This window comes from Lichenostomus cassidix, unplaced genomic scaffold, assembly GCF_008360975.1.
Source record: "Lichenostomus cassidix isolate B80296 unplaced genomic scaffold, HeHo_3.0 HiC_scaffold_37, whole genome shotgun sequence".
NCBI classification, from domain to species: Eukaryota; Metazoa; Chordata; class Aves; order Passeriformes; family Meliphagidae; genus Lichenostomus; species Lichenostomus cassidix.
In genome coordinates, this window is record NW_028147279.1 from 1,468,841 (window position 1) to 1,493,185 (window position 24,345).

Genomic DNA, 24,345 nt, shown 5'->3' on the forward strand with positions numbered 1-24,345 from the left:
GGAAATTTGGGGGAAATTTGGGGGGTTTGGGGGATGGTGAGGGGGTGGGGAGGGGATTTGGGAGATTTTGGGGAAAATTTGGGGAATTTTTTTTTGGAAATTTGGGGGATTTGGTTTTCAGGGGGATTTTGGGACATTTTTGGGGATTTTTGGGGAAAATTTGGCGATTTTGGGAGAATTTTGGGTTCCTGGGGGGAATTTGGGGGAAATCCGAGGGAGATTTGGGGGAAAATTTGGGCGATTTTGGGGGAAATTTCGGGAATTTTGGGGGAATTTTGGGGGAATTTGGAGATTTTTGGGGAAATTTGGGGAAAATTTGGGGATTTTGGGGTTCTTGGGGAGGATTTGGGGACATTTTGGGGGATTTTGGGAAATTTGGGGATTTTGGGGGAAATTTGGGAAATTTGGGAAATTTGGGGGTTTGGGGGATGAGGAGGGGTGGGGAGGGGATTGGAGGGGAATTTGGGGGAAATTTGGAAAAGTTTTGGGATTTTGGGGGTCTTGGGAGGGAATTGGGCATGTTTTGGGAGGAATTTGGGGGAAAATTTGGGGATTTTGGGGGAAATTTGGGAAAATTTGGGGGTCTTGGGGGGGATTTGGGGACATTTTGGGGGAATTTGGGAAATTTGGGGAATTTTGAGGAATTTTTGGTGGAATTTTGGGGAAATTTTGGGGGAATTTGTGGAAATTTGTGGGAATTTTGGAAATTTTGGGGAATTTTTAGGGGAAATTTGGGTATTTTGGGGGAATTTTGGGGGAAATTTGGAGAATTTTGGGAATTTTGGGGAAATTTGGGTATTTTGGGGGAAAATTTGGGAATTTTGGGGGAATTTTGGGAATTTTTTGGGGAATTTTGGGGAAAATTTGGGGAATTCTGTGGAAATTTTGGGGAATTTTGGAGAATTTTGGGGTGAATTTGGGGACATTTGAGGACATTTTGGGAAAAATATTTTTTGGGATTCCAGTGGGGAATTTTTGGGGATTTTTTTGGGGGATTTCGGGTTGGAATTTTGGGATTTCCGGTGGGAATTGTTTTGATTTTCATGGGAATTTTTGGGGGATTTTTTTGGTTTTTTTAAATTTCGGAATTTTTTTGGGAAAAATATTTTTTGGGATTTTTTTTTTTGAATTTGGGGATTTCCGCTGTGAATTTTTTGGGATTTTTTTGGGGGAATTTTTGGGATTTCCGCTCTGAATTTTTTTGGGATTTCATGGGGATTTTTTTGGGGAATTTCGGGATTTCCAGTGTGAATTTTTGGGGATTTTTTGGGAATTTGGGGATTGATTTCCAGTATGAATATTTGGGGATTTTTTGGGGGAATTTTGGGATTTCCAGTGTGAATTTTTTGGGGAATTTTGGGATTTCCAGTGTGAATTTTTTGGGGATTTTTTGGGAATTTTGGGATTTCCAGTGTGAATTTTTTGGGGAATTTTGGGATTTCTAGTGTGAATTTTTTTTTTGAATTTTGGGATTTCCAGTGTGAATTTTTTTGGGGAATTTTGGGATTTCCAGTGTGAATTTTTTTGGGGAATTTTGGGATTTCCAGTGTGAATTTTTGGGGATTTTTTTTGGGAATTTTGGGATTTCCAGTGTGAATTTTTTTAGGAATTTCATGTGGTTTTTTTGGGAATTTCGGGTTGGAATTTCGGGATAATTTCCGGTATGAATGTTTTGGGATTTTGGGGGAATTTGGGGATTTCTGGTGTGGATTTTTTGGGATGATTTCCGATAGGAATTAGTTTTTTGGGACTTTCGGGATGATTTCCAGTATGAATTTTTTGGGAATTTTGTTTTTTTTTTGATTTCGGGATTATTTCTGGTGTGAATTTTTTGGGGAATTTTTTTTGAATTTTGGGATTTCCGCTGTGAATTTTTTTTGGAATTTCATGGGAATTCTTTTGAATTTCATGGGAATTTTTTGGGGATTTCCAGTGTGAATTTTTTGGGAATTTCGGGATTATTTCAGTGTGAGTTTTTCGGGATTTTTTGGGAATTTGGGGATGATTTATAGTGTGAATTTTTTGGGATTTTTTTTTTAATTTTTGGTATTTCCAGTGTGAATTTTTTGGGGATTTTTTGGGAATTTTGGGATTATTTCAGTATGAATTTTTTGGGATTTTTTTTTTAATTTTTGGTATTTCCAATGTGAATTTTTTTGGGATTTTTTGGGAATTTTGGGATTATTTCAGTATGAATTTTTTGGGATTTTTTTTTTTAATTTTTGGTATTTCCAATGTGAATTTTTTTGGGATTTTTTTGGAATTTTGGGGATTTCCGGGGTGAATTTTTTTGGGATTTTTTGGGAATTTTGGTATTTCCAGTGTGAATTTTTTGGGGATTTTTTGGGAATTTTGGGGATTTCCGGGGTGAATTTTTTTAGGAATTTCATGGGGATTTTTTTGGGATTTTGGGTTGGAATTTTGGGATTTCTGGTGTGAATTTTTGGGGATTTTTTTTGGAATTTCAGGATATTCTTTATGAGGGTTTTTTTGGGATTTTTTTTGGGATTTTGGGATTTCTGGTGTGAATTTTTTTGGAATTTCATGGGGATTTGTTGGGAGTTTTTTGGTATTTTTTGAGGAATTTCGGGATGATTTCCGGTGTGAATATTTTGGGAATTTTGGGGAATTTTGGGATTTCCGGTGTGAACTTTTTTTGGAATTTCACGGCAATTTTTGGTATTTCAATGAGGATTTTTGGGATTTTGGGTTGGAATTTTAGGGATTTTCGGTGTGAATGTTTTTGGGAATTTCACGGGGATTTTTTGGGAATTTTTTGGGAATTTTTTTTGAATTTTGGGATTATTTTCTCTGTGAATTTTTTTGGAATTTTGGTATTTCCAGTGTGAATTTTTGGGGATTTTTTTTGTTAATTTGGGGATGATTTCCGGTATGAATTTTTTGGGAATTTCGGGATTTCCAGTGTGAATTTTTTGTGGAATTTCATGGGAATTATTTGGGAATTTTTGGGGATTTTTTGGGGAATTTTGGGATTTCGGGTTGGAATGTTTTTGGGATTTTTTGGGGAATTTCGGGATGATTTCCGGTGTGAATTTTTTGGGAATTTTGGGATTTCTGATGTGAATGTTTTGGCAATTTTTTGGGAATTTGGAGATGATTTCTGATGTGAATTTTTTTGGATTTCCGGTGGGAGTTTGGGGATTATTTCCGGTGCGAATTTTTTGGGATTTTTTGGGAATTTTGGGATTTCCGGTATGAATGTTTTGGGATTTTTTGGGGGAATTTGGGGATTATTTCCAGTATGAATTTTTTTTTAATTTTTGGGAATTTCGGGATGATTTCCAGTGTGAATTTTTCGGGATTTTTTGGGGGAATTTCGGGATTTCCGGTATGAATTTTTTGGGAATTTCGGGATTTCCGCTGTGAATTTTTTGGGATTTTTTTTTAAATTTTGGGATTATTTCCATTGTGAATTTTTTGGGATTTCCTTTGGAATTTCGGGATTTTCTGGTGTGAATTTTTTAGGAATTTCGTGTGACTTTTTTTGGATTTTTTTTTTTAATTTCGGGATTTCCGGTGTGACTTTTTTTGGGAATTTCGGGATTATTTACAGTGTGAATTTTTTGGGAATTTCATTGTGAATTTTTTGGGAATTTTTGGGCATTTTTTGGGGAATTTTGCGATTTCCGATGGGAATTTTTTGGGAATTTTGGGATGATTTCCGGTATGATTTTTTTGGGAATTCGGGGATGATTTCTGGTGTGAATTTTTTTGGATTTTTTGGGAATTTCGGGATGATTTCCGGTATGAATTTTTTTGGAATTTTGGGATTTCCGATGTGAATGTTTTGGGATTTTTTTGGGGTTTTTTTTTTGGGGAATTTGGGTATTTCTGATGTGAATTTTTTGGGATGTTTTTGGGACGATTTCCGGTGTGAATTTTTTTGGGAATTTCGGGATTTGCGATGTGAATGTTTTGGGATTTTTTGGGGATTTTTTTGGGATTTTTTTTTGGGAATTTGGGTATTTCTGATGTGAATTTTTGGGGAATTTCGGGATTTCCGATGTGAATTTTTTGGGATTTTTTGGGGGGAGTTTTTTGGGAATTCGGGCATGATTCGTGGTGTGAATTTTTTGGGAATTTCGTGTGAATTTTTTGGGAATTTGGGGATGATTTCAAGTGTGAATTTTTTTGGAAATTTTGGGGATTTGGGGTGTGAATTTTTTTGGAATTTTGGGATTTCCGGTGTGAAATTTTTGAGGATTTTTTTGGGGAATTTTTTGCCATTTCCAGTATGAATTTTTCGGGATTTTTTTGGAATTTGGGGATGATTTCAGGTGTGAATTTTTTTGGAAATTTTGGGGATTTGGGGTGTGAGTTTTTTGGGAATTTTGGGATTTCTGGTGTGAATTTTTTTGGAATTTCGGGATTTTGGGTTGGGATTTTTTGTTAATTTTGGGGATGATTTGTGGTGCGAATTTTTTGGGAATTTCATGTGAATTTTTTGGGAATTTGGGGATGATCTCCGGTGTGAATTTTTTGGGATTTTTTGGGGGAATTTTGGGATTTCTGGTGTGAATTTTTTTGGAATTTCGGGGTTTTGGGTTGGGATTTTTTGGGAATTTTTTGTCAATTCGATGACACTTCCCCCTATTAACGAACCAATCAACTAATCAATTAATTAATTAATTCTCTCTCCCCTCCCCCCCTGCAGGCCGCGCCCCTCCCCCGCCCCAGTGGGACTCGGAGGACTCTCAGGACTCACCTGACCCCCCCGGGGGGGGAGGGGCGCCGCAGAGCATCATGGGAGACCCCGGGGGGGGCGGGGGAGGGGCGGCCGGGGGGGGAGGGGCCTCGGGGGGTGACGTCATCGCCGCCGCCGCCGCCCCTCCCCCCCCGCGGCGCGCGCTCAGGCCACGCCCACGGCAGGAGGCCACGCCCAGCCCCGAGCGAGAGCCAATGGGGGAGGAGGAGGGTGAGTGACGCGGGGGGGGGGACAGAGTGTGACACAAAGTGTCCCCAAGGTGTCCCCAGGTGTGACCCAGGTGTGACAGAGTGACCCCAAAGTGTCCCCAGGTGTGTCACAGGTGTGACCAGGTGTGACCAGGTGTGAGCAGGTGTGTCATAAAGTGTCCCCAAAGTGTCCCCAGGTGTGACACAGGTGTGACCAGGTGTGACACAGAATGTCCCCAAAGTGTCCCCAGGTGTGACTCAGGTGTGACCAAGTGTCCCCAGGTGTGTTCAGGTGTGTCACAGGTGTGAGCAAATGTGACACAAAGTGTCCCCAGGTGTGACCAGGTGTGCCCAGAGTGTCCCCAAAGTGTCCCCAGGTGTGTCACAGGTGTGACCAGGTGTCCCCAGGTGTGACAGAGTGACCCCAAAGTGTCCCCAGGTGTGCCCAGGTGTGCCCAGGTGTGCCCAGGTGTGACTCAGGTGTGACACAGGTGTGACCAGGTGTCCCCAAAGTGTCCCCAGGTGTGCCCAGAGTGTCCCCAGGTGTGACTCAGGTGTGACTCAGGTGTGACCAGAGTGTCCCCAGGTGTGACTCAGGTGTGACCCAGGTGTGTTCAGGTGTGACTCAGGTGTGTCACAAAGTGTCCCTAAAGTGTCCCCAGGTGTGACACAGGTGTGATCAGGTGTGTCACAGGTGTGCCCAGAGTGCCCCCAAGTGTCCCCAGGTGTGACACAGGTGTGAGCAGAGTGTCCCCAGGTGTGACCAGGTGTGTCTCAGGTGTCCCCAAAATGTCCCTAAAGTGTTCCCAGGTGTGACTCAGGTGTGTCTCAGGTGTGACCAGGTGTGTCACAAAGTGTCCCCGGGTGTGACCAGGTGTGACCCTAAGGGCCACCAGGTGTGACCAGGTGTGACCAGGTGTGCCCCAGTGTGATCAGGTGTCACCAGGTGTGCCCAGAGTGTCCCCAGGTGTGACTCAGGTGTGACCCAAGTGTGACACAGGTGTGACCCAGAGTGCCCCCAAAGTGTCCCCAGGTGTGACTCAGGTGTGACAGGTGTGACACAGAGTGCCCCCAGAGTGTCCCCAGGTGTGACACAGGTGTGAGCAGGTGTGACCCTGAGGGCCACCAGGTGTGTTCAGGTGTGTTCAGGTGTGACCAGGTGTGACAAGGTGTGACCCAAAGTGTCCCCAGGTGTGTCACAGGTGTGAGCAGGTGTGTCTAAGGTATCCCTAGAGTGTCGCCAGGTGTGATGCAGGTGTGACCAGGTGTGACCAAGTCTGACTCAGGTGTGACCAGGTGTGACCCTAAGGGCCACCAGGTGTGAGCAGGTGTGACCCAGAGTATCCTCATAGTGTCCCCAGGTGTGACTCAGGTGTGTCTCAGGTGTATCTCAGGTGTCCCCAGCTGTCCCTCACCTGCCCCAGGTGTATCTCAGGTGTCCCCAAAAGGTCCCCAGGTGTGTCTCACCTGTCCCAGCTGCCCCCAAGTGTGTCACAGGTGTATCTCAGGTGTCCCCAAAGTGTCCCCAGCTGTCTTCAGCTGTCCCCAGGTGTGTCTCACCTGTCTCAGGTGTATCGCAGATGTCCCCAGAGTGTCCCCAGAGTGTCCCCAGGTGTGACTCAGGTGTGTCTCACCTGTCTCAGGTGTATCTCAGGTGTCCCCAAAGTGTCCCCAAAGTGTCCCCAGGTGTCCCCAGGTGTCCCCAGGTGTGACCCAGGTGTCCCCAGGTGTGTCTCACCTGTCTCAGGTGTATCTCAGGTGTCCCCAAAAGGTCCCCAGGTGTCCCCAAAGTGTCCCCAAAGTGTCCCCAGGTGTGCCCAGGTGTGACTCAGATGTCCCCAGCTGTCCCAGGTGTGACCCAGGTGTCCCCAGGTGTCCTCAAAGTGTCCCCAGGTGTGACTCAGGTGTTCCCAAAGTGTCCCCAAAGTGTCCCCAAAAGGTCCCCAGCTGTCCCCAGGTGTGCTCAGGTGTATCTCAGGTGTGACTCAGGTGTCCCCAAAGTGTCCCCAGGTGTGTCTCACCTCTCCCAGGTGTATCTCAGGTGTCCCCAAAGTGTCCCCCACTGTAACCAGCTGTCCCCAGTTGTCCCGAGGTGTGCCCAGGTGTGACCCAGGTGTCCCCAGGTGTGTTTCACCTGTCTCAGGTGTATCTCAGGTGTCCCCAAAAGGTCCCCAGGTGTCCCCCGCTGTCCCCAGGTGTGCCCAGGTGTATCTCAGGTGTCCCCAGGTGTGCCTCACCTGTCCCCAGGTGTGACTCAGGTGTGTCTCACCTGTCCCAGGTGTCCCCAAAGTGTCCCCAGGTGTCCCCAGGTGTATCTCAGGTGTGACCCAGGTGTCCCCAGGTGTGCCCAGGTGTGACTCCTCCCCTCCCCCCCCCAGAGTCTCCCCCCGAGGCTGACCACGCCCCCCTGCCGAGGCCACGCCCCCTGCAGCCTCTGCTGCAGCTGCGAGCCAGGAGGAGACAGCTGCAGGTGAGACACGGAATTTGGGAGAAATTGGGAAATTTGGGGGGAAATTGCCAAATTTTGGGACTTGAGGGGAAATTTGGGAGGAAAAACCTGAAATTTGGGGGGAAATTGCCAAAATTTTGGGGAGAAAAACCCAAAATTTGGGGGGAAATTGGGGGAATTTGGGGAGAAAAAGGGGAAATTTGGGAGAAAAAACCTGAAATTTGGGGGAAAAAACCCAAAATTTGGGGGGAAATTGGGGGAAATTTGCAGAGAAATTGGGGGAATTTGGGGAAAAAAACCCTGAAATTTGGGGGGAAAAACTGGAATTTGGGGAGAAAAATGGATATTTGGGGAGAAATTGGGGGAATTTGGGGAGAAAAACCCGAAATTGGGGAGAAAAAGGGGAAATTTGGGAGAAAAAACCTGAAATTTGGGGGAAAAAACCCAAAATTTGGGGGGAAATTGGGTAAATTTGGGGAGAAAAACCTGAAATTTGGGGGGAAAAACTGGAATTTGGGGAGAAAAATGGATATTTGGGGAGAAATTGCCAAAATTTTGGGGAGAAAAACCCGAAATTGGGGAGAAATTGGGGAAATTTGGGGAGAAAAAGGGGAAATTTGGGAGAAAAAACCTGAAATTTGGGGAGAAAAACCTGAAATTTGGGGGGAAAAAACTGGAATTTGGGTGAAAAAAATGGATATTTGGGGAGAAATTGCCAAAATTTTGGGGAGAAAAACCCGAAACTGGGGAGAAATTGGGGAAATTTGGGGAGAAAAAGGGGAAGTTTGGGAGAAAAAACCTGAAATTTGGGGAGAAATTTGGGACATTTGGGAGAAAAAACCTGAAATTTGGGAGAAAAAAACTGAAATTTGGGGGAAAAACCCAAATTAGGGGAGAAATTTGGGAAATTTGGGGAGAAAACCCAAAATTTGGGTAGAAAAACCTGAAATATAAGGAGAAAAAACTGAAATTTGGGGAGAAAAACCAAAATTTGGGGGAAAAACCCAAATTTGGGGAGGAATTGGGGAAATTGGAGGAAAACTGGAATTTGGGGAGAAATTGGGGAAATTTGGGAAGGAAAAGCAAAATTTGGGGAGGAAGAGTGAAATTTGGGGGAGAAATTGCCAAAATTTTGGGCGAAATTGCCAAAATTTGGGACTTGAGGGGAAATTTGGGAGAAAAAAGCTGCAATTTGGGGAGAAAAACCAAAAATTTGGGGAGAAAAGACCTGAAATTTGGGAGAAAAAAGCTGAAATTTGGGGAGGGAAAAGCAAAATTTGGGGAGAAAAATCAAAATTTGGGGAGGAAAACTGAAATTTGGGGAGAAATTGCCAAAATTTGGGAGAAAAAAGCTGGAATTTGGGAAGGAAAACTGGAGTTTGGGGGAGAAATTATAGAAATTTGGGGAGAAATTGGGGAGATTTGGGGAGAAATTGGGGAAATTTGGGGAGAAATTGGGGAAATTTGGGGAGAAATTGGGGAAATTTGGGGAGAAATTGGGGAAATTTGGGATTGGGGGAAGGGAAATTTGGGAGAAAAAAGCCAAAAATTTGGGAGAAAAAGCAAAATTTGGGGAGAAATTACCAAAATTTGGGAGAAAAAAGCTAAAATTTGGGGAGGAAAAGTCAGAAATTTGGGGAGGGAAAGCAAAATTTGGGGAGAAAAATCAAAATTTGGGGAGAAAAATCAAAATTTGGGGAGAAAACCTGAAATTTGAGGGGAAAAACAAATTTGGGGAGAAATTTGGGGCAGAAAACCAAAATTTGGAAGAAAACCCCTGAAATTTGGGGAGGGGGAGGGGAAATTTTGGGGTTTTTTAGGGGAATTTTGGGGTTTTTTGGGGAAATTTTGGTGTTTCCTAAGGAATTTTGGAGTTTTTTGGGGAAATTTTGGGGTTTCCTAAGGGAATTTTGGGGTTTTTGGGGGGAATTTTGGGGTTTTTTGGAGAAATTTTGGGGTTTTTGGGGGAATTTTGGGGTTTTTGGGAGGATTTTGGGTTATTTTGGGGGGGGAATTTTGGGAGGAATTTTGGGGTTTTTTTGGGAGGATTTTTGGGGAATTTTGGGGTTTTTGGGAGGATTTTGGGGTTTTTTGGGAGGATTTTTTGGGGTTTTTTGGGCAGATTTTGGGGTTTTTTAGGAGGATTTTTGGGTTTTTTGGTGGGATTTTTCGGTTTTTTAGGAGGATTTTTGGGAAGATTTTTGGGAAGATTTTTGGGGAATTTTGGGCTTTTTGGGAGGATTTTTGGGTTTTCTGGGAGGATTTTTTCGGTTTGTTTTGAAGGATTTTTTGGGTTTTTTGGGGAGGAATTTTGGGGTTTTTGGGAGGATTTTTTTTGGGATTTTGGGTTTTTTGGGATGATTTTTTTTGGGATTTTGGGAGGAATTTTTGGGTTTTTAGTGGGATTTTTGGGAAGATTTTTGGGGAATGTTTGGGTTTTTTGGGAGGATTTTTGGGGGTTTTTAGGAGGATTTTGAGTTTTGGGGGGAATTTTTGGTGGGATTTTTGGGGTTTTGGGGGATTTTTGGGAGGATTTTTGGGAATTTTGGGTTTTTTGGGAGGATTTTTGGGTTTTTTTGGAAGGATTTTTTGGGTTTGTTTGGAGGATTTTGGGGTTTTTTGGGGGAATTTTTGGGTTTTTTGGTGGGATTTTTTGGTTCTTTGGGAAGATTTTTGGGGAATTTTGGGGTTTTTGGGAGGATTTTGGGTTTTTGGGAGGAATTTTGGGGTTTTTTGGTGGGATTTTTGAGGTTTTTGGGAGGATTTTTGGGGAATTTTGGGTTTTTTGGGAGGATTATTTTGGTCTTTTTAGGAGGATTTTGGGGTTTTTTGGGGAATTTGTGGGTTTTTTTGGAAGGATTTTTTGGGTTTTTTGGGGAGGAATTTTGGGGTTTTTGAGAGGATTTTTTGCGGTTTTTTGGGAGGATTTTTTTGGGGTTTTTGGGAGGAATTTTTGGGTTTTTTAGTGGGATTTTTGGGAAGATTTTTGGGGAATTTTTGGGGTTCTTGGGAGATTTTGGGGGTTTTAGGGGATTTTTAGGTTTGGGGGGAATTTTTGGAATTTTGGGGGATTTTGGGGTTTTGGGGGATTTTGGGAGGATTTTGGGAATTTTGGTTTTGGAGGGAATTTTGGGTTTTTTGGGGAAGATTTTTTTGGGTTTTTTGGGGAGGATTTTTTTTGGTTTTTGGGGAGGATTTTGGGTTTTTTTGGGAGGATTTTGGGTTTTGAGGGGGAATTTTTGGGTTTTTGGTGGGATTTTTAGTTTTTGGGAGGATTTTGGGAAGATTTTTGGGAATTTTGGTATTTTTGGGGGGATTTTTGGGATTTTTGGTGGGATTTTTGGGGTTTTGGAGGGATTTTGGGATTTTTAGGAGGATTTTGGGCTTTTTAGGAGAATTTTTGGGTTTTTTGATGGGATTTTTTTGGTTTTGGGGGATTTTTGGGTTTTTTGGGAGGATTTTGGGGTTTTGGGAGGATTTTTTTGGTTTTGAGAGGATTTTTGGGTTTTTTGGGAGGATTTTGGGTTTTTGGGGGGAATTTTGGGGTTTTTTTGGTGGGATTTTTGGGTTTTTTGGGAGGATTTTTTGGGGAATTTTGGGGTTTTTGGTGGGATTTTTGGGGTTTTTTAGGAGGATTTTGGGTTTTGGGGGAATTTTAGGGTTTTTTGATGGGATTTTTGGGGTTTTGGGAGGATTTTTGATTTTTTGGGTGGGATTTTTTGGAGGTTTTTTGGGGGGATTTTGGCGTGCTTTTGGGAGGATTTTTTTCGGTTTTTTTGGGAGGATTTTTTGGGGAATTTTGGGTTTTTGGGGGGATTTTTGGGGGTTTTTTTTGGGATGATTTGGGGGTTTTTGGGAGGATTTTGGGGTTTTTTTTGGGGTTTCTTTTGGGATTTTTTGGGGGTTTTTTTGGGGAAATGTTGGGATTTATGCAAATGAGGTGGGCGTGGCCAGGGCTGGGTGGGCGTGGCCTGATCTCTGCCCCTCCCCCCAGGACTGGGGACCCCCCGGCGGCTTTGGCCACGCCCACAACGGCTGGGGGAGGGGCAGAGGCGATGGGGGAGGGGCAGCGACCCGCCTGAGAGTCGACTTCAAGGTGAGACCTGAAACCCCCCAAAATCCCCCAAAATCTGCCCAAAATCCCCCAAAATCTGCCCTAAATCTGCCCAAAATCTGCCCAAAATCTGCCCAAAATCAGCCAAAAAAATCGTCCCAAAATCCCCCTAAATCTGCCCTAAATCTGCCCAAAATCAGCCCAAAATCAGCTCCAAAAAATCCTGAAATCAGCCCAAAATTTGCCCAAAATCAGCCCTAAAATCATCCTGAAATCAGCCCAAAATCATCCCCAAAATCGCCCAAAATCTGCCCAAAATCAGCCCAAAATCCCCCAAAATCAACCCAAAATCAGCCCAAAATCAGCCCAAAATATCCCAAAAATCAGCCCAAAATCAGCCCAAAATATCCCAAAAATCAGCCCAAAATCAGCCCAAAATCCCCCAAAATCAGCCCAAAATCAGCCCAAAATATCCCAAAAATCAGCCCAAAATCAGCCCTAAAATCCCTAAAGTCACCCTGAAAATATTCCAAAAACTTGTCCCAAAAATCACCCCAAAAATCATCCCAAAAATCCCCCAAATCACCCCAAAAATCCCTAAATTCTACCCAAAAATCACCCCAAAAATCATCCCAAAATCAGCCCAAAATCCTCCAAAATCAGCCCAAAATCAGCCCAAATTCCACCCAAAATCAGCTCCAAAAAATCCTGAAAATCAACCCAAAAATCACCCCAAAAATCCCTGAAATTATCCTAACAATTATCCCAAAATCCCCCAAAATCAGCCCAAATTCCACCCAAAATCAGCCCAAAATTTGCCTAAAATCAGCCCCAAAATCAGCCCAAAAATCATCCCCAAAATCGCCCAAAATCTGCCCAAAATCAGCCCCAAAACCCCTAAAGTCATCCCAAAAATCAGCCCAAAAAATTGTCCCAAAATCAGCCCAAAATCTGCCCAAAACTTACCCCAAAAATCACCCAAAAAATCCCCCAAAATTCCCCAAAATCCCCCAAAATCAGCCCAAAATTTGCCCAAAATCAGCCTTAAAATCATCCTGAAATCCACCCAAAATTATCCCAAAAATCCCTAAAATCAGCCCAAAATCAGCCCAAAAAATCGTCCCAAAATCCCCCAAAATCAGCCCAAAAATCCCCAAATTCCACCCCAAATCAGCCCAAAATCAGCCCAAAAATCCTGAAAATCACCCTAAAAATATCCCAAAAAATCGTCCCAAAATTAGCCCAAAAATCACCCTGAAAATCCCTGAAATTATCCTAAAAATCCCCCAAAAATCATCCCAAAATCCCCCAAAATCAGCCCAAAAATCCCTAAAATCAGCCCAAAAATCACCCCAAAAATCCCTGAAATTATCCCAAAAATCATCCCCAAAATCCCCCAAAATCAGCCCAAAAATCATCCTAAAATCATCCCAAAATCAGCCCAAAATCCCCTAAAAAATCCCTAAACTCATCCCAAAAATCATCCTGAAATCGTCCCAAAAAATCAGCCCAAAATCAGCCCAAAATCCCCCCAAAATCAGCCCAAAAATCCTTAAAATCACCCCAAAAATCACCCCAAAAATCCCTGAAATTAGCCTAAAAATTATCCCAAAAATTATCCCAAAATTCCCCAAAATCCCCCAAAATCAGCCCAAATCAGCCCAAAATCAGCCCCAAAAAATCCCTGAAATCAGCCCCAAAATCATCCCCAAAATCCCCCAAATTCCACCCAAAATCAGCCCAAAAATCATCCCAAAAATCGCCCCAAATTCCACCCAAAATATCCCAAAACATCCCTGAAATTATCCCAAAAATCATCCCAAAAATCCCCCAAAAATCCCCCAAAAATCATCCCAAAATCCCCTAAATTCCACCCAAAATCCTTCAAATTCCACCCCAAAATTATCCTAAAAATCCCTAAAATCATTCTGGAAATCATCCCAAAAAAAGTCCCAAAAAATTGTCCCAAAATCACCCTGAAATTCCCCAAAATCAGCCCAAAAATCATCCCAAAAAATCCACCAAAATCCGCCCAAAAATCCCTAAAATCACCCTAAAAATATCCCAAAAAATCGTCCCAAAATCACCCCAAAAATACTAAAAATTACCCCAAAAATCATCCCAAAAATACTAAAAATTACCCCAAAAATCATCCCAAAAATCACCCCAAAAATCCTCGAAATCACCCCAAAAATTATCCCAAAAATCCCCAAATTCTACTGAAAATCATCCCAAAAATCATCCCAAAAATCATCCCAAAAATCATCCCAAAAAGAACCAAAATCCTCCCAAAAATCCCCCAAATCACCCCAAAAATCCCTAAATTCTACCTAAAAATCATCCCAAAAATTATCCCCAAAAATCCCCGAATTTCACCTTTTTCACCCCAAATTTCTCCTTTTTACCCCAAATTTCACCTTTTTCACCCCAAATTTCTCCTTTTTATCCCAAATTTCACCTTTTTATCCCAAATTTCACCTTTTTCATCCCAAATTTTGGGGTTTTCATCCCAAATTTCACCTTTTTAACCTCAAATTCTTTGTTTTTCACCCCAAATTTTCGAGTTTTTTGGGTTTTCTGGGGGTGTTTTTGGGGTTTTTTGGGGTCCTGATCCCAAATTTCCCCTTTTCCACCCCAAATTTTGCATTTTTCACCCCAAATTTTTCAGTTTTTACTTCTTTCTGGTGTTTTTTGGGGTATTTTTGTTGCTTATTTTGGGGTTTTTTTGGGGATTTGTTGCCATTTTTTTGGTTTTTGTTGCCATTTCTTGGGGCTTTTTGGGGTCCTGATCCCAAATTTCCCCTTTTCCACCCCAAATTTTGGGTTTTTCACCCCAAATTTCACCTTTTTCACCCCAAATTTCCCCTTTTTCTCCCCAAATTTCACTTTTTTCATCCCAAATTTCACCTTTTTCACCCCAAATTTTGGGGTTTTTTGGGTTTTCTGGGGGCGTTTTTGGGGTTTTTTGGGGTCCTGACCTCAAATTTCCCCTTTTCCACCCCAAATTTCAGTTTTTTCACCCCAAATTTTGGATTTTCAGGAGGACTCAGCTCTGGACAACGTGTGGCTGATGGGAGGTCTCAGCATTCTCTCCTCAGTTCCTGTTTCTGCTCCTCTGGTCTGTTTGCTCTGCGCCAGCAAAGGACAGCACCAGGTAGCCCAAAAATCCCAAAAATCCCAAAAAATCCCAAAATTCCCCCAAAAAACCCGAAATTCCCAAAAAAAACTGCGCGAAAATCCGAAATTCCTGCGATTTTTTAGGGATTTTTGAAGGATTTTTATTGATTTTTGAGGGTTTTGGGTCATAAAATGTTGGGTTTGGGAATTTTGGGGTTTGCAAAAAATTTGGGAAGATCCCAAAATTCTGTGGAATTCCCAAAAAAAACCCCAAAAAATCCCCCAAAAATTTGCAAAAATTGGAAAATTCTATGATGTTTTAGGGATATTTGAAGGATTTTTAATGGATTTTTGAGGGTTTTGGGTCATAAAAAGTTGGATTTGGGAATTTTGGGGTTTGGAAAAAATTTGGGAAGATCCCCAAAAATTCCCAAAATTCCCAAAAATCCTGAAAATTCCTAAAAAAACCTGTGTTAAAATCCGAAAATTCTGCGATTTTTAAAGGGATTTTTAATGGATTTTTGAAGGATTTTTGAGGTGTTTTTAATGGATTTTTGAGGTTTTTGGGTTGTAAGAAGTTGGATTTGGGAATTTTGGGATCTCCCAAAAATTCCCAAAAAAATCCCAAAAAATCCCGAAAAAGATCTGCAAAAATTGGAAAATTCTGTGATTTTTTAGGGATTTTTGAAAGTTTTTTTATGGATTTTTGAGGTTTTTGGGTTGTAAGAAATTGGGTTTTGGGGGGTTGGAGGATCCCAGAAATTTGGGAAGATCCCCAAAAAATCCCAAAATTCCCCAAAAAATCCCAAAATTCCCCAAAAAAAACCTGAAAATTCCCCCAAAACCCCATGAAAATCTGAAATTCCTGGAATTTTTAATGGATTTTTGAAGGATTTTTGAGAGATTTTTGAGGTTTTTTGGTCATAAGAAGTTGAATTTGGGAATTTTGATATCTTCCCAAAATTTGGGGATTCCCAAAAAATTCAGGAAGATCCCAAAATTCTGTAAAATTCCCCAAAAAAATCCTAAAAATCCCCAAAAAATCCTGCAAAAATCCGAAAATTCTCTGATTTTTTAGGGAATTTTGAAGGATTTTTTAATGGAATTTTTTTAGGTTTTTGGTCATAAGAAGTTGGATTTGGGAATTTTGAGATCTTCCCAAAATTTGGGGATTCCCAAAAAATTCGGGAAGATCCCAAAATTCTGTGGAATTCCCCAAAAAAATCCCAAAAAAGATCTGCAAAAATTGGAAAATTTGGTGATATTTTATGGATTTTTAAGAAATTTTTTAGAGATTTTTGAGGTTTTTTGGGTCACAAGAAGTTGAATTTGGGAATTTTGGGATTTTGGAGGATTTGGGGCCAATTTTGGGTCTTTTGGAGGTTTTTGGGGAATTGAACTTTTTTTTTAATAGATTTCAATCATTTTTTGGGTTGTTTTGCTCATTTTAAGGGGTTTTTTTGGGTCTTTTTTTGGGATTTTGGGTGATTTTTGGGGGATTTATTTTTGGGATTTTGGGGGTTTTTTGGGAATCTCACCTCTGCCTCACCTGTCCCACCTGGCAGGAAGTTCTGTGAAGTTTCTCATTGATTTTCCCTCATTTTTGGCTTTTTTTCCTGATTTTTAATGAGATTTTTTTGGGGGGATTTTGGATTTTTGGGGATTTTTGGGGGAATTTTCGGATTTTGGGGGGATTTTGGGGGGATTTGGAGGGGATTTTGGGATTTTGGGGGGATTTTTTGGATTTTGGATTTGAGGTGAATTTTAGGGATTTTTTGGGGTTTTTTGGGGTTTTTGGGATGTTTGGGATTTTTGGGGATTTTTTGGAGGAATTTTGGATTTTATGAGGATTTTTTGGGGAATTTTTGGGAATTTTTGGGAATTTTTGGGGGATTTTTGGGGGATTTTGGAGGATTTTGGGGGTTTTGGGGATTTTATTGGGGATTTATGGAATTTTGGCGGATTTTGGGGATTTTGGATTTTGGATTGGGAATTTTGGGGATTTTTGGGGATTTTGGGAGGAATTTTGGATTTTGGGGGGATTTTTTGGGAATTTTTTTGGGATTTTTGAAAGGAATTTCAGATTTTTTGGGGGATTTTTTGGGGACAATTTTGGATTTTTTGGGGGATTTTTTTTGGGATTTTTTTGGGATTTGGGGAATTTCGTCTCCTCACCTGTCCCCTCACCTGTCCCCCCAGCTGGTGCTGTGCCAGGTGTGCCCAGCAGGGGGCGCTTTGCACTTTTCCAGCCATTTTTGGGGCTATTTTTTGCAGTTTTTGCTCATTTTTAATGCAATTTTTTGGGTTTTTTTCTTGGGATTTGGGGAATTTCGGGATCTCACCTGTCCTCTCACCTGTCTCAATTCCAGGTGTGTCCAGCAGGTGGCGCTTTGCACTTTTCCAGGCGTTTTAGGACATTTTTGAGGCTATTTTTTGCAGTTTTTGCTCATTTTTAACGGGATTTTTTGGGGATTTTTTTTGGGATTTGGGGAATTTCGGCATCTCACCTGTCCTCTCACCTGTCTCAATTCCAGGTGTGTCCAGCAGGGGGCGCTCTACACCTTTCCAGGTGTTTTAGAGCATTTTTGAGGCTATTTTTTGCAGTTTTTGCTCATTTTTAATGGCATTTTTTTGGGGTTTTTTTGGGATTTTTTTGGGGGATTTTGGGAATTTCGGCATCTCACCTGTCCTCTCACCTGTCTCAATTCCAGGTGTGCCCAGCAGGTGGCGCTTTGCAGTTTTTTTAGGCAGTTTTGGGCTGATTTTCTCATTTCTCATGGAATTTTTTGGGGATTTTTTTGGGGGATTTTTTTTGGGATTTGGGGAATTTCGTCTCCTCACCTGTCCGCTCACCTGTCCCCGCAGCTGGTGCTGTGCCAGGTGTGCTGCCAGCCCTTCCACACCTTCTGCCTGGGGCGGGGGGAGGGGCCGGGGCCGGGCCAGGCCGAGGCGTGGAGCTGCCGGCGCTGCAGGAGCTGCGGGGTGTGCGCCAGGAGGGGGCGCCACAGCAAGGTGGGTGACACACCTGGGCACACCTGGGGGGCGTTTGGGGGGTTAAAAACACACCTGGGACACACCTGGGGGGCATTTGGGGAGCATTTGGGGGGTTAAAAACACACCTGGGGGGCATTTGGGGGGTTAAAAACACACCTGGGCACACCTGGGGGGCATTTAAAGGGTTAAAAACACACCTGAGCACACCTGGGAGCATCTGGGACACACCTGGGACACACCTGGGGTACACTTGGGATTCACTTGGGGACATCTGGGACACACCTGGGCACACCTGCGGACACCTGGGAGCATCTGGGACACACCTGGGAGCACCTGGGGGGCATTTGGGGACACCTGGGATACACCTGGGGGGGGGGAAAGACACACCTAGGCACACCTGGGGGGCATTTGGGGACACCTGGGGGGGGGAAAGACACACCTAGGCACACCTGGGGGGCATCTGGGGACACCTGAGGTACACCTGGGGACATCTGGAGGGTTAAAAACACACCTGGGGACACACCTGGGGACACCTGGGAGCATCTGGGATACACCTGGGATATACCTGGGGACACCTGGGGGGCAAAAACACACCTGGGGAGCTAAAAACACACCTGGGGAGGTAAAAACACACCTGGGGAGGTAAAAACACACCTGGGGGGAGAGAAAAACACACTTGGGGACACCTGGGACACACCTGGGGGGCTTAGAAACACACCTGGGGGTTAAAAACACACCTGGGGAGGAGAGAAACACACCTGGGGGGCAGTTGGGGGGTTAAAAACACACCTGGGCACACCTGGGATACACCTGGGGGGTTAGAAACACACCTGGACACATCTGGGATACACCTGGGGGCGTCTGGGACACACCTGGGATACAACTGGGGGGTATTTGGGGACACCTGGGGACACCTGGGATACACCTGGGGACACCTGGGGGGTTAAAACCACACCTGGGCACACCTGGGGGGCATTTGGGGACATCTGGGACACACCTGGGGACACCTGGGGAGTATCTGGGGACACCTGAGGTAGACCTGGGCACACCTGGGATACACCTGGGGACACCTGGGATACGTCTGGGGGGCATTTGGGGACACCTGGGGACATCTGGGACACACCTGGGGACAGCTGGGATATACCTGGGGGGTTAAAACCACACCTGGGCACACCTGGGGGGCATTTGGGGACACCTGAGGTACACCTGGGGACACCTGGGACACACCTGGGGACACCTGGGACACACCTGGGGGGCATCTGGAGGGTTAAAAACACACCTGGGGATCATTTTGGGGACGTTTTTGGATTCCCTAATGGATTTGAGGGAGAAATCCCTAAAAATTTCATCATTTTTTTCTGTTTTTTTTGGTGAAATTTGCCCATTTTGGGGTCAATTTCTGCCTCTTTCTGCTCCTTTCCAATCCGCATTTTTTGGGGATTTTCCCCAAAATTCGGGGATGAATTTGGGGATATTTTTGGGATTCTGACAAATTTTGGGATAATTTTGGGATCCTAATGGATTTTGGGGAGATATCCCTAAAAATTTCGTATTTTTGGTGGATTTTTTGGGGAATTTTTTGCAAATTTTGCTCATTTTGGGGCCAATTTTTGGCTTTTTCTAATCCAATTTTTTTGGGATTTCCCCCAAAATTTGGGGATAAATATTGGGATATTTTTGGGATCCTGCTGACCCAATTTTGGGATATTTTTGGGATCCCTGGCAGATTTTGGGGAAAAAAATCCTAAAAATTTCATCGTTTTTTGTGATTTTTTGGGGATTTTTTGCCCATTTTGGGGTCAATTTTCGCTCTTTCCAATCCGAATTTTTTTGGGGGATTTTCCCCAAAATTCAGAGATAAATTTTAGGATATTTTTGGGATTCTCCTGACAAATTTTGGGATATTTTTGGGATCCCTGACAGATTTGGGGAAAAAAACCCTAAAAATTTCGTCATTTTTGTGATTTTTTGGGGATTTTTTGCCCATTTTGGGGTCAATTTTCATTCTTTCCAATCCGGATTTTTTTGGGGATTTTCCCCAAAATTCAGAGATAAATTTTAGGATATTTTTGGGATTCTCCTGACAAATTTTGGGATAATTTTGGGATCCCTGATGAGATTTTGGGGAGAAATCCCTAAATATTTTGTAATTTTTTGGTGATTTTTAATGGAATTTTTCCCATTTTGGGGTCAATTTTGGGGCCAATTTTGGGGCAAATTTTTGGCTTTTTCTAATCCAATTTTTTGGGGATTTCCCCCAAAATTTGGGGATATTTTTGGGATTCTGACCAATTTTTGGATATTTTTGGGATCCCTGAAATTTCTTTTTTTTTTTTTTGGATTTTTGGCAAATTTTGCCCATTTTGGGGCCAATTTTTGGTTCTTTCCAATCCAAATTTTTTGGGGATTTTCCCCAAAATTCAGAGATAAATTTTAGGATATTTTTGGGATTCTCCTGACAAATTTTGGGATAATTTTGGGATCTCTGACAGATTTTAGGTAGAAATCCCTAAAAATTTAGTCATTTTTTGTGATTTTTGTGCGAATTTTGTCCATTTTGGGGTCAATTTTCGCTCTTTCCAATCCGCATTTTTTTGGGATTTCCCCCAAAATTCAGAGATAAATTTTAGGATATTTTTGGGATTCTCCTGACAAATTTTGGGATATTTTTGGGATCCCTGGCAGATTTTGGGGAAAAAATCCTAAAAATTTCATCGTTTTTTGTGATTTTTGTGCGAATTTTGCCCATTTTGGGTCAATTTTCGCTCTTTCCAATCCGGGATTTTTTTGGTGATTTTTTCCCAAAATTTGGGGATATTTTTGGGATTCTCCTGACCAATTTTGGGTAAATTTGATTTTGGGTAAATTTTTTGGGATCCCTGATGAATTTTGTGGAGAAAATTTTAAATTTTTTCTGATTTTTAATGGGATTTTGCCCATTTTGGGGTCAATTTTGAGGCCAATTTTTGGCTTTTTCTTATCCAAATTTTTCTGGGATTTCTCCCAAAATTCGGGAATAAATTTTAGGATATTTTTGGGATTTTCCTGACCCAAATTTTGGGGTATTTTTGGGATTTCAGCCCCTGCTGGAGTGCAGCCTCTGCCGCAGGTGTTTCCATCCCACCTGCCTGGGGCCAGGAGCTCCGCCCAGAGCGCCGCCCGGAGACTGGGTGAGGAATTCGGGAATTTTGGGAAAATTTTGGGAATTTTGGGGAAATTTGGGAATTTTGGGGAGTCGGGGAAGAGGACTTGGGGCTGAAAATTGGGATTTTTGGGGATTTTGGGGCTGAAAATTGGGATTTTTGGGGCTGAAAATTGGCAATTTGGGGCAGAAAATTGGGATTTTTGGGGATTTTGGGGCTGAAATTTGGGATATTTGAGGAGTTGGGGATTTGGGATTTTTTTTGGATTTTGGGGATTTGGGGATTTGGGATTTTGGGAGATTTGGGGAGGAGGATTTGGGTCTGAAATTGGGGAATTTGGGGCTGAAAATTGGGATTTTTGGGGCTGAAAATTGGGATTTTTGGGGAGTTGGGGATTTGGAGAGGAGGATTTGGGTCTGAAATTGGGAATTTGGGGCTGAAAATTGGGATTTTTGGGGAGTTGGGGAGTTGGGGATTTGGGATTTTTTGGGGATTTTGGGGATTTTGGGAATTTTGGGGAGTTGGGGAAGAGGATTTGGGGCTGGAATTGGGATTTTGGGGGGTTTGGGATGCAATTTGGGGATTTTGGGGCTGAAAATTGGGATTTTTGGGGAGTTGGGGAGTTGGGGATTTGGAATTTTTTGGGGATTTTGGGGGATTTTGGGGAGTTGGGGAGGAGGATTTGGGGCTGGAATTGGGGAATTTGGGGCTAAAAATTGGGATTTTTGGGGCTGAAAATTGGGAATTTGGGGCTGAAAATGGGGATTTTTGGGGCTGAAATTCGGGATTTTTTTGGGATTTGGGGATGGAATTGGGGAATTTGGGGCTGAAAATTGGGATTTTTTTGGGGATTTTGGGGATTTGGGACTTTTGGGGATTTGGGGAGGAGAATTTGGGGCTGGAATTGGGGAATTTGGGGCTGAAAATTGGGATTTTTGGGGCTGAAAATTGGGATTTTTGGGGCTGAAAATTGGGATTTTTGGGGAGTTGGGGATTTGGAATTTTTTTGGGATTTTGGGGAAATTTGGGATTTTTGGGGATTTGGGGAGGAGGATTTGGGGCTGGAATTGGGGAATTTGGGGCTGAAAATTGGGATTTTTGGGGCTGAAAATTGGGAATTTGGGGCTGAAAATGGGGATTTTTGGGGCTGAAATTCGGGATTTTTTTGGGATTTGGGGATGGAATTGGGGAATTTGGGGCTGAAAATTGGGATTTTTTTGGGGATTTTGGGGATTTGGGACTTTTGGGGATTTGGGGAGGAGGATTTGGGGCTGGAATTGGGAATTTGGGGCTGAAAATTGGGATTTTTGGGGAGTTGGGGAGTTGGGGATTTGGGATTTTTGGGGGATTTTGGGGATTTTGGGAATTTTGGGGAGTTGGGGAAGAGGATTTGGGGCTGGAATTGGGATTTTGGGGGGTTTGGGATGCAATTTGGGGATTTTGGGGCTGAAAATTGGGATTTTTGGGGAGTTGGGGATTTGGAATTTTTTGGGGATTTTGGGGGATTTTGGGGAGTTGGGGAGGAGGATTTGGGGCTGGAATTGGGGAATTTGGGGCTAAAAATTGGGAATTTTTGGGGCTGAAAATTGGCAATTTGGGGCTGAAAATTGGGAATTTGGGGATTTTGGGGCTGAAAATTGGGATTTTTGGGGATTTGGGAGTTTTTTGGGATTTTGGGGATTTGGGACTTTTGGGGATTTGGGGAGGAGGATTTGGGTCTGAAATTGGGAATTTGGGGCTGAAAATTGGGATTTTTGGGGCTGAAAATTGGGATTTTTGGGGATTTGGGATTTTTTGGGGGATTTTGGGGCTGAAAATTGGGATTTTTGGGGAGTTGCGGAGTTGGGGATTTGGAATTTTTTGGGGATTTTGGGGGATTTTGGGGAGTTGGGGAGGAGGATTTGGGGCTGGAATTGGGGAATTTGGGGCTGAAAATGGGGATTTTTGGGGCTGAAAATTGAGAATTTGGGGGATTTGGGGCTGAAAATTGGGATTTTTGGGGATTTTGGGGCTGAAATTTGGGGAATTTGGGGCTGAAAATTGGGAATTTTGGGGATTTGGGATTTTTTTTGGATTTTGGGGATTTGGGACTTTTGGGGAGTTGGGGAGGAGGATTTGGGGATGGAATTGGGGAATTTGGGGCTAAAAATTGGGAATTTTGGGGCTGAAAATTGGCAATTTGGGGCTGAAAATGGGGATTTTTGGGGCTGAAATTCGGGATTTTTTTGGGATTTGGGGATGGAATTGGGGAATTTGAGGCTGAAAATTGGGATTTTTGGGGAGTTGGGGATTTGGGATTTTTTGGGGATCTTGGGGATTTGGGATTTTTTTGGATTTTGGGGATTTGGGGATTTGGGATTTTTGGGGATTTGGGGAGGAGGATTTGGGGCTGGAATTGGGAAATTTGGGGCTGAAAATATTGGAATTCTGGAGGTTTGGGGATGGAATTTGGGAATTTTGGGGTGGGAAGTTGGATTTTGGGGAGGAGGATTTAGGATTTTGGGGATTTGGGAGGAGGATTTGGGGAAATTTGGGAATTTTGGGGGGTTTTGGGGGATTTGAGGGATTTGAGGAGGAGGATTTGGGGCTGGAATTGGGATTTTTGGGGATTTGGGGATGGAATTTGGGGCTGAAAAATTGGGATTTTGGGGGGTTTGGGGATTTTGGAATTTGGGGCATTTTTTGGGAATTTTTGGGGTGATTTGGGATTTTGGGATGCGTTCTGGAGGGAATTTGGAGAGAGGGATTTGGGAATTTTTTGGGAATTGGAATTTGGGAATTTGGGGAGGAAGATTTGGGATTTTTGAGAATTTGGGGATTTTTGGGGACTTTTGGGGGTTTAGGATTTTTTTTTTGGGAATGGTTTGGAATCTGAGGGGATTTGGGACTTTTTGGGATTTCAGGATTTTCTGGAATTTCAGCAATTTTCTGGAATTTCAGCTTTTTTTTTGATTTTATGGAATTTCAGGAATTTTTGGGATTTCAGGATTTTCTGGAATTTCATCCATTTTGGGGGATTTTAGGATTTTCTGGAATTTTTTGGGGATTTGATGGAATTTCATCACTTTTTGGGATTCCAGGATTTTACGGAATTTCAGCCATTTTTGGGATTTCAGAATTCGATGGAATTTCAGCAATTTTTGGGATTTTAGGATTTTATGAGATTTCAGGATTTTGATGGAATTCCATCAATTTTTGGGATCTCAGAAATTTTTAGGACTTCAAGGATTTTCTGGAATTTCAGCAAGTTTTTGGGATTTTTAGGATTTGATGGAATTTCATAAATTTTTGGGATTTCAGGATTTTCTGGAATTGCAGCAATTTTTAGGAATTTCAGACATTTTTAGGATCTCAGCCTTTTTTTAGGATTTCACCATCTTTTTTTAGGATTTGGGGATTTCAGGATTTGATGGAATTTCAGCCATTTTTAGGATTTGATGGAATTTCAGAAATCGATTTTTGGGATTTCAGGACTTTATAGAATTTCAGCAAATTTTGGGGATTTCAGGATTTTATGGAATTTCATCAATTTTTGGGATTCTAGGATTTTCTGGAATTTCGGCAATTTTCTGGAATTTCATCAATTTTTGGGATTTCTAGGATTTTCTGGAATTCTGTCAATTTTTGGGATCTCAGAAATTTTTAGGACTTCAAGGATTTTATGGAATTTCAGC

At 42.7% G+C, this 24,345-nt stretch overlaps 1 protein-coding gene across 1 annotated transcript in view; it reads left to right on the forward strand.

The window, feature by feature from the left end:
- Positions 1 to 24,345, forward strand: part of LOC146423580 (histone-lysine N-methyltransferase 2B-like) — a 49,076-nt gene that overhangs the window by 6,206 nt on the left and 18,525 nt on the right. The window contains exons 5-11 of the mRNA XM_085044646.1: positions 3,487 to 3,493; positions 4,676 to 4,936; positions 7,293 to 7,384; positions 11,358 to 11,459; positions 14,458 to 14,571; positions 17,400 to 17,546; positions 20,609 to 20,698. Coding sequence (XP_084900772.1) covers positions 3,487 to 3,493; positions 4,676 to 4,936; positions 7,293 to 7,384; positions 11,358 to 11,459; positions 14,458 to 14,571; positions 17,400 to 17,546; positions 20,609 to 20,698 — 813 coding nt within the window. The remainder of the gene's footprint in view (positions 1 to 3,486; positions 3,494 to 4,675; positions 4,937 to 7,292; positions 7,385 to 11,357; positions 11,460 to 14,457; positions 14,572 to 17,399; positions 17,547 to 20,608; positions 20,699 to 24,345) is intronic.